Below are 10,612 nucleotides of genomic sequence, written 5' to 3'. Positions count from 1 at the left end.
AACGTTCCACAGAATGTGGACAAGCAAAGTGCCTTATGTAATTCGTTCCAATTCTATCTTAGTCGGACATATCTTTATCATCTAACTCGTGTACGCTTTCCTGTTATACCTGTAATCAGTGTCATTTTCAAAATTTTCAATAGAGCGAATCGAACGTGATGTGTGAAAATGTATGTGGGCGTGCGCGCGCGCGTACGTGCGTGTATACATGCATATGTGCTGCATGTGCAGCATGTCCCTCATATACATATATGTACATGTATATTTCGTTCATTGAACGATATATACATATGTATATATCGTTCATTCATTCTTTGAATAGGACAATAGCTATTCTTTAATATTATCACTCTTTTCAATGGGTCACTGTATATATGTGACAAACGAATATCGCCGACACGTCTTTTTCATGTGGGAGAGCAAAGCTATACGAACTTTATTCTGAAGGAAAAGACTACATATATATATATATATATATATACGTACGTACGTACTTAAGTATATATGTATTCTTTCGTTCGAAGAATTTTATACGATCGATCAAATTGTTCGTTAATTTTAATCTGCAAATTTGTATTTCTTTGTTTCTTTTTTCCTCCCCTCCTCCAACCCATATTTTTTACCAAAATATTATTAACGTCTGTCGCGAAGTTATCGAAACGATCATTGAAAAAGTAATCTAATAAACGTATTAAAAAATTATTCGAATTGTCTTTTGAAATATATATATATATATATACACGCACATGCGTACCATACGTAGATCGAAATCTAAACATAACCTATATATTATTAACGATTTTGATCTAACGAAGAGTTAAGAAATATATATACATATGTATATATATATATATATATGTATGTATATGTAATAAATGAAAATAGTAATAAAAATAAAGAAATAAATAAATCGTAAAGATGATCGAAGATATATTTTCATGGACATTGTAAAAGATAAATTCGAAAGCGTCGTCGTACGTTTGAAACACCCGATATGTCGAGCAGCGAAAGAAGGGGCCTGACTTTCGAGCAGCATGGCTTGGCTGAGCGAAGCGTTCCGAAAACCTGTAATTACGGACCCGACGTACATCAAGCGATGCCGCCAGCCAGCAGCCGCCCGGGCAACCTACGTCTTCCCCGACCCTCTTTTTATCCATTTCTTTTTTTCTTCTCTCTCTCTCTCTCTCTCTCTCTCTCTCTTTCTCGTTTTCTCTCGTTCTTTCTCGCTCCGTCTCTCTCCTCTGTTTCTCTTTCTCTTCTTACCTGTTTCTCTCTCTTTCCTCAAGCTCGTCGAGTCTCTGGAGCGTCGAGATAGAAAGAGAAAGAGAAAGAGTAAGAGCGAGAGAGAGAGAGAGAGAGGGAGAGAGAAAGAAAGAAAGAAAGAAAGAAAGAAAGAAAGAGAGACTTGCTTCCCTTCCACAACGCAGCTCGACGCGATTCAGCTCGGTGAACGTAAGGACTATCCTCGTAAACATTGCGGTGTGCTTTTTTTTTTCTTTGCTTTCACACACACACATACACACACACCTACACATACGTGTATGCACATACACACAACACACATATAATACAACGCGCGCGGTACACGCACGCAGAGAAATAATTGTAATTCCTAAATAACGCACTCATTCAAAATATGTTTTCTCCTCTTTCTTTTCGCCTTTACCTTACCGGGATCTCTTTACCTCAACATTGGAAATCGGAATCGGAAGTTTGTCTTCTTGATATTTCTTTCTTTTGAAATGTCTTTCCTTCATATTTTATTCTTAATGAAATTATATTTCAAGATCTTGCGAATAAGACATTTTGATGATTGTTAAAGAGATCGTTCAAAGTGTATCCGGTCATTTTCTTTTATCTCCCTTCGTTTTGGATCGGACGAAAAAGATGATTTCATTGTGAAATCTTCTTACGTGATGATAATGCCGATAGAACTGCTAGTTTAAAAGACGATATACGATCTGCCATTGTGTGGTTTTATTTTTTTTTTTTTATTTTTTTTTTTACAAGAGATTAAAGTGTCCTAATTAATTTATTTATTTTTTGTCCGTTCTTTATTGCCGTATGCGCTTTCTTCTTTTTTTTTCTTTCTTTTTTTTTTTTTTTTATCGACATCTACCCTCCTGATGTAATACTATTTTCAATGGAATTATAAAAAATATTTTTATGTTCGTGCTTATAACCATATAAAAAATGAAAGAAGTTGTACCTTACAAAGAAACATTTAAACTTTACCGCTTTATCGTTTGTCGCGTTATCAAGGTTATCCCCGTTTGTCCTTCAGATCGGTCATGCGTTCATTTTAATATCGTTCTCTAGTAGTATAGAGAAAACCGAGAAATGTTTCCGAATGAATGACATCGATACTTTCATGGATTCAACTTCCTTATATGCTTCAAAAGATCTCAATATCGGAAAATCTTTCTCGCATGCTTCAAGTATTTCTTTTCTGGGATTAAAAAAAATCTACAGAAAAAGGAAGAAAAGTGTTGTATTGTAAAGGGTGGGAGAGAGGAGGATGTCAGACAAAAAGAAAAAAAGACAAAAGTAATGCACGAGGATAAACTAGAGATTGATATTTATATAAAACGTAGAATTAGATAAATACATATCTAGTAAGATCTCATAGAAATTTTGTATACATATATAGGTTAGGAATTTTGATTAGATTGTTGAATCATTAATAATTATCATTTAATATGTTCTATTGTATAACGAATATATATATATATATATATATATATATATATATATGTACGTATGCATGTACGTATATACGTATATGCATGTATATATGTATGTATGTACGTATATACGTATATGCATGTATATATGTATGTATGTACGTATATACGTATGTATGTATGTATAGTCGATAATTACTGGTAGTTAAAGATTTTTAAATGTAATGATTCTTATCTACGTGTGAAGGAGAACTTATCTAGTGCATCGACTTTTATCAACGAGTTTTCTACATCGAGCGTGTTCGCCGGCGTATAATTATATCTTACGGTGCCGCCGGTAAAATAATTACACCGACAGACATCATTAAGCAAAATTAAAAGTGAGGGTGGAGCCTGTGGAAGCGCTTAAGCTGTAAATTAAAATCATTATTTTCACGCTTTAAAGGCCATTTAAATTTGAAAACTTTGTATCTAATGATCTTCGGTTAAGTTGTCACATATATTCGCGACATCTATCGATCAAAATTTGTGTGGTTTGGTTAATTTGATATATCGGAAGAAAAGAATGAATGAAACAAATTCATCGTTTTATAGTTGAATATTATTGATTTTCATAACTAAACATTTTGATAAGTTATCAAGATAGATAATATAGTTTTATGTCGTAATTAGTTATTTATAAAGTTAAAAGAATAATTGACTTTTTAAAAACTTAATAGTGCAACGTGTATTTTATTTTTGTTTTTAATCAATTGTGTTTAAGATTATTGAATTAGAAAAGTTTCATTTTATATATTTTTTTATATATTTTTTATATATATTTTTTCTTTTTTTTATCATAATAATTTATAATATATACCTGTTCATAAAAAGAAACTTAGCCTGAAATGTTTAAAATTGAATAAATCACTATCATTATAATTTTTTTATATATATGCATATATATATATATATATATACATATATATATAATCTATTATGATATAATGAATTATATATCATATATTTGAAAAACTATTTTATTATTAAATAAGTGCCAATTTATAATTTATTAAACCTTGATTATAATAAATGAAATACTTTAAGTATTTTAATGTTTTATGTCATAAGAATTAAAGTTCTGAGAGAAGGTGCATTTACAGTTCTCGAAGAAGAAATGTAATATATCTATTTCATTGTACGCATTCAAAAAAGTATTATTATTCTTATACTATATAATGTACCTATGAAAAAAAAACATTCCATATATCTGTTATATAGATTTTGAAAGCAATTCATAGTATACTTTAGACCGTTCCAATTATTTCTTTGAGTATAGATTTCTAGTCTGCGCAGCTCTCAGTCTGTCAGGATTCTATATACTGCCTACCTATTCCAACCCCCTTCTATTGATGCTGCGTCAGTCCTGGCCAGGAAGCTGCCATAGCTCAGTTTACTGCGAGCAGTGCTATCGATGATATCATATGAAGGATAGAACAAGCATTTTATTAGACAACAATTTATAATAGATCTTATACCAAACTTATAACGGATCCTATTAAGCTTGTGTATATTTCAAGCCTGCCTACAGAGGGTAGCCGACAAAATGGTACGTAAGCTTTTTTACCATCCCTTGACTCAGGTAAAAGTGCAGCGGAGTGAGATGATTCATTATGACAGCTTTTCATTTCATACTTCCTCTTTCATAGAATTTGAGTTTACATTTTTCCATTCATCATGGTTCACTGCTTTAAATGATAGAGAAACTAAAAAAAATAAGTAAATATAGTGGTCTGAAATTGTATGTAGATATTCACTTATATGTTGATATTCATATTACTACTATTGTTATTTTAAAGTAATTATATATTAAAAGTATAAATAACCTTATAAACATCATTATGTTTTTATTATAGTTATATATAATGATTAGAATCATAAATTGATCAAAATTTTTGAAACATAATAGAAGTACGTTATTTTTTTCATAATTTTATTGTATAAGGTGTGCTAAGTTTTCAAGATAAAATGTATTAGACCTAATATATTAGACCTAAAATTTAGTCTATGAGGAATCAAATTTCTATGGCTCTTCGCAACAAAAGTTTAGCCCTTAAGACCTTTTGTTCCTTCGGTCTAGTTCGATACCCTCATAACTTTAGTAATAGTTTTCCAGTTTACTGGATCTTTATTCGATAAGTATAATAAACAGTTCTTTGATATATCATGATATTTCTGAGGTAGATCCTGGTAATTCAATAGATTGCATTATAATTTTTGTCGATCAATACTACACAAAGATGGTGCGCAGTCCAATAGAGGGGTATGCGGAGTGGTGGTTCTTGATGCGCAGACTGCTAGAAGGTAGACTATGGGCATATATACAGAGCTTTCCTCCCATACTTCTTTAGGACAGAAAATCTTGGTGGGATATAGAATTTGTATGACTCACCACAGAGCTCAATCGATCCACTAACCATGTCCCAGGCTCTGGTTCTTTGTTTGCAAGTATTGAGGCCTTATCGTCATTGAAAATATAAGTTATGAAATCTATGCGAGCAGTCATACTTGGTCCTATTTGTATTACGCAGAGCTGAAATGATATATTATCTTCATCTCTTTTGTTTAATTTTTTATTAACAGTGATTATTATTAAATTTTTATTAATATAATTAACATAATTACTATTTATATACAATATGCTATTATTGTTATATATGTTATTATAAAAAAAAAGCTTATATTTATAATATAATGCTTCCCAAATAAAAATACTTGAACATTTTCTATGTCATTACAATAATGATTTTGCTTACATTGTTTATCATAATTGAATGTATAAATTATATTTAATAATACTCTATAATTCTGTTTTTATTTTATCTGGATTTTTATATTTATCATTTTTTACTTAGTTTGCATATTATATTTCATATTATATAGTAAACTAGTAGAATATATACTATTGCAAATTTAGTGTTAATACTAATCATCATATAATTTTTTAATTTGTTTATATTTTTATATTTATCATTTTTCATTTGATTTATATATTATATGTTACATTGTACAATAGATTGCAGTAGTATATACAATATATTTTATTTTATTTATATATATTTTATTTTTACAGATTTGGAATAATCATGTCCACTAAGAGACGCCGTGGGCCACAATTAATCTTAGATAATAAAATAGTACGTGATGGCTACAACAGATAGGATGAGTGGATCTCGGCAAAACGAATCACGTTGCTTCAATGAAAACTCTCCAAGGCCACCAGTGCCTGGTAAGAGTTTTATAAATATATATATATATATATATATTTTTTTTTTGTTTTTACTTATATCAAGAATGAAATTGATAGTACGTGTACATATTATAGATTTAAATGAATTTATTAATATAGGAGAGGAAACAGGAGGCCATGTAAGTAGGTTCCGTCCACAGAGTCCAGCTCTGACCCCTAGACGTTCTTCTTTAGCAACACCAACAGCATTGGGTTCTTGCGATGCTTCTGCACCATTGGGTTTTGAGCCAGAAGGTTGCTGCGGAACCACCACTATGGAGTGTGACTCGTCTCCTCCTTGTTTACGGTGGGCCAGGAACCTGCATTCCTTACTGCAGGATTCGGTTGGTCTGGAACTGTTTAGAAAGTACCTGGATCAAGAAGGCAAACCACATGCGAATCCGCTTAATTTTTGGTTTGCCTGTGAAGGCCTCAAAGAACAAAGCGATCCAGATAGAATTAACCAGTTGGTTAAGCTTATTTACAGAAAATTTTTTCTCAAGTCTCAGCTAGCCATACCAGAAGATGTAAGAAAAGAGGCTAATCGTCGTGTAAAAGAAGGCAGAGTAGATGAGAAAGTTTTTGATGCTGTACAATTAGAAGTGGAACGTCTCATCAATGAGACTACGTATCCAAACTTCCTTCGATCAGAAATGTATCTTCAATATGTACAGTCTTGCCAAAATCCAGACTCTGGTGGATGCCCAAGCTCTGGTTCTAGTCGAGAAATGTCTGTTTCCTGTGGACCAAGCTTGCTACCTACTGTACACGAGGACAGTGAATTTGTTACCTCTGTACACAGCTCGCATTCAGCGAGCGAGACGCCTGGAGAATTGAGAAGCGAGCTAAGGCTAACCAAAGATGTGTTGATAGCTACTCAACAGACTAGAGCAATGGATGTGCGGCCTAAGCCAGAAGCGTGTGCTGGGTAAATAAGTTAATATATCATACTATATGAGTATTGGCTTTATTTTGTAGCTTTGATAGTTCTTTACTTACAACACTATAAAATAAACTTGTGTGAATGCTTGAGTTTTATTAATATATTTAAGCTTGTGTGGAATTTTTATTGAATAATTAAGATCAATTTAATATTAAATATAACATATAACATAAAGTATATTTTAATCATAGATAATGGTGTCAATTAAATTCACACAAAAATAAATTTTTTATTAAACGCGCTATACCTTATATTTGAATGTAAAGCACGCTCGCATTTTAATATCGTTTTACTTCAAATTTTTATTTATAATTTAATGTGCGAAAATTATTTTTGGTTTTCTGTTATTTAATTTCATTTATACTTTTTCTTTTCGTTTTGTTTGCTGTTTTTGCGTGACGTTAAAGCATTTATTTGCAACATGGAGCTAGTCCGTATCATATGCTCGTACCCAGACTGCACACACAATACTCTTCCTACAACCCAGTGTCCAGACAAGATTCAGAACTCCAAAGCTTAAGCAGTGATGCACGAACTGAATCAGACAATATATCTATCACCGATTCATCTGTGTAAGTTTGTTACTTTATCTTGCATGCAAAAAAAAAAAAAAAAAAAGAAACAGGAAAAAACGAGAAAACGTATTTATTTTTCACGTCTACATACGATGAAGCGTACGATAAAGCTAATAATAGTTATAATAAAATACCTTTCGTTTATTATGTTCTCAGCGATGGAATGTCGATGGGCAGACAACGTAGTAAAAAACAATATTCAAGACAATCTAGAGGAATGAAGGAATTAGCCAATTTAAATCGCGATCCAATGGCACATCATGTCATCATACCTCGAACACAACGGGTACCACGAGATCTCACGCAACCTTTGAAGCCAGAAGAGTTTGCGCAGGTTCTTATAGAAAGATTGGAAAGCGTCAAACGAGAGAGAGAAACACAAGAAAAACTTGATCGTCATCTACAAGAAAGCGAATTACTTAGTATAGATACTTCCACGGAAGCCTTACCTAGTAATAGTGCTCCTAAAGCACTTGCTGATGCTCTAAGAGAAAAATTATCAACAGACGAAGATAGTGATCAGGCGATTTTAGATCAGCACGTGTCAAGAGTTTGGTCGGATTTAACACCTTCCAGATCTCCTGGTCTTTTATCACCTAGAACGCATTCACCTGAAAGAAGGCGTCCCATGCATAGTTACCCACGATCGTACAAACAAAGGAAAGAAAAGGACGTATTTTCTACTTTCTCAGCAGACAGTGGGAATATTCACGACTTTCCAGAAGGTAGTGAGCTTGTTCATGAATTTGGTTACTTTCCTAAATCAAAATCCGTTCCATCCGATTATGCAGATTCCCTCCATAAACAGGATCTTTATCTTCAAGGTGTGTAACTGTTTTATTAACATGTCTGTCAAAAATTAACGATTCCTTTTCTAATTTATAACATTTTTATATCTATCTGATCATTCTACTTTGTTCGTTTCTCTTCATTCTATTCCGCTACATTAGAAATTATCTCAACATGTTGTAGCTCATGATCAAAGATTTAGAAGATTAGATATGACAAGAAGATCCTCTACAAAGAAATCAATGACAGAGTTAACGGACAGCGGTGTGAGCGTTGTAAGCGATGTTCCACCGTTGAATGTGTGCAAAGATACTCGTCTATTATCGTGGTTGAAGGAGACAGATAAGAAAGCGGATATTAAGCATAGCCGGCATGGCAAAAAATACGGATCTAGAAGTGGTTCCTTGGAACGAACAAGTAGGGAAAGTTGGGGTGTACCTGCGCAACCATTTGTTGCGGATCCTGGAATGCCTCCCCTACCACAACCACATACGGTACAGTATTATTGAAGTGTTATCGTGTTATTTTTAAAATAACAAAACTAAGGTGGTTGATTCTAAAAAAAAAGCTTGTATTTTTGACTTGTTTATAAAACTTATGACTTATTTTATACTTTTATATAAAATATATTTATATATATATACATATAAATATATATATATATATATATACACATATAAAAACAGGCAACTCAGTTAGAAGAGGCACGAAGAAGGTTGTTAGCGGAGGAAGAAAGGGTACGCGGTTGTTGCAAACAACGACATGCAAGTACATCGAAACAAGCACATGATCCTACTGTACAGAGCCAGTGTTGCAATCAATCGAATCAATCTACGTTAAAAAAGACTAGACAAGATGCTGGAGATTTCACCACCGTTGTGTTCAGTTTCTGTGACGAGCAATTCCCTTATCGAACCAAAATTCCTGGTCGTAACGTCACGTTAAAACAGTTTAAGGAATACCTTCCGAAAAAGGGCAGTTATCGGTACGTACATTATAAACAATTAAAGTTCGTATTGGATTTGTAAAAAAAACAGATAAAAAGAGAGAGAGAGAGAGAGAGAGAGAGAGAAGAAAAGAAAAAAACTTTATCATATATAAATATTATTATAATAAAATTGAAATACACATTTCACGCGCATAATGATGATATAAAGAACAAGTATATCATATTATATAGTCGGGGAAGGGGGATATATAAATTGAATTATCATTCATTTTATTCGTTTATTATTATTCATTTTTTCAGATATTTCTTTAAAACCGAGTGCGAAGACTTAGACGTAAAAGTTATACAGGAAGAAATAACAGATGATTCTGAGATTCTGCCATTGTGGGAAGGCAAAGTGATGGCACAAGTTAAGACGCTTGAGTGATAGACTGATAAAGCATATGTTGAGCAAAGATTGTCTTAACCCATCGGCTTACCTAATCGTCAGATTGACGGGGTCACCTTCGTGTGCCTTGAATTAACCTAGTCGTAGATTTGAGGAATTTATTTGCGACGATAAGGCCATATCCGATGGTCTATATAAGCTACTATCACTATTTTTGCATTTAAGAATTCTTTATCCGCTGCTTCTTTAATTTAGAAATATTGTATATTATATAAAAATCAGTTTATGTACTGTAGAAAAAAAGAAAAAAAAAAAAAAAAAGAATAGAAACCGGCTTCCTATCTTGTCGCTTGATAGCCATTATCTTGTGGCTAAACAGTATCGATATTTTTTTTTTTTTTTTTTCTTATTGTTTTAATTTTCGATTCCTCTTTTAAGCTTACGCCATATACGTGTATAGTTTGGACAGAGTGAGAGAGAGAGAGAAAGAGCGAGAGCGAGAGAGAGAGAGAGAGAGAGAGAGAGAGAGAGAGAGAGAGAGAGAGAGAGAGAGAGAGACCGTTCCCGAAATATATCTTTTCCTACTTCCAATGGCCTATAAAATTGTGTTCGCATAATTGTCATTGATATAAAGTATAGGTTTTTCGATGAAAGAATTAGAAAAATAATTCATTAGATATTTGATTATTATCATTCTCGCATCGTCATCCGAATCTCCGAATTTTCTCACTCCTAATAATAATTGTATTTATCTAAGAAGGAAATAATTTTTACACGAAATGAGCGTCTTCCACGAAATATTGCTAATGATTCTCTTTTATGACAATGTTTTTTATTGCAAATCTAAAGAAATAAGAAGAAAAAAAACTTCCTAATTGCACGGCCTGTCATATACTTAATAATTTTATGCAAAGAACGAAAAAGGAAAAAAAAAGAAAAAGAAAAAAAAAATAACAAAAGAAGTATTTTTATTCTGCCTATATTCGTCGTATATTATACATGATGTATTTATTGTA

The 10,612-nt window shown here is 32.4% G+C and overlaps 1 protein-coding gene across 11 annotated transcripts in view; it reads left to right on the top strand.

Annotated features, from left to right (window-relative positions):
• LOC124954735 (axin) overlaps nucleotides 1-10,612 on the top strand; it is a 23,214-nt gene extending 12,602 nt beyond the window's left edge. For 3 of the 11 annotated variants that reach the window (XM_047508082.1, XM_047508081.1, XM_047508088.1), the window contains exons 2-8: nucleotides 5,797-5,952; nucleotides 6,073-6,880; nucleotides 7,303-7,467; nucleotides 7,627-8,294; nucleotides 8,443-8,753; nucleotides 8,946-9,244; nucleotides 9,509-10,612. In XM_047508082.1, coding sequence (XP_047364038.1) covers nucleotides 5,868-5,952; nucleotides 6,073-6,880; nucleotides 7,303-7,467; nucleotides 7,627-8,294; nucleotides 8,443-8,753; nucleotides 8,946-9,244; nucleotides 9,509-9,635 — 2,463 coding nt within the window. In that variant the 5' untranslated portion in view covers nucleotides 5,797-5,867 and the 3' untranslated portion in view covers nucleotides 9,636-10,612. The other 8 variants (XM_047508083.1, XM_047508085.1, XM_047508084.1 and 5 more) reach the window with 7 other exon arrangements.

Source organism: Vespa velutina, chromosome 16 (genome assembly GCF_912470025.1).
Source record: "Vespa velutina chromosome 16, iVesVel2.1, whole genome shotgun sequence".
Taxonomy (NCBI): Eukaryota; Metazoa; Arthropoda; class Insecta; order Hymenoptera; family Vespidae; genus Vespa; species Vespa velutina.
The sequence above is the reverse complement of the archived record's forward strand: the minus strand, read 5'-3'. Positions and strand labels throughout refer to the sequence as shown.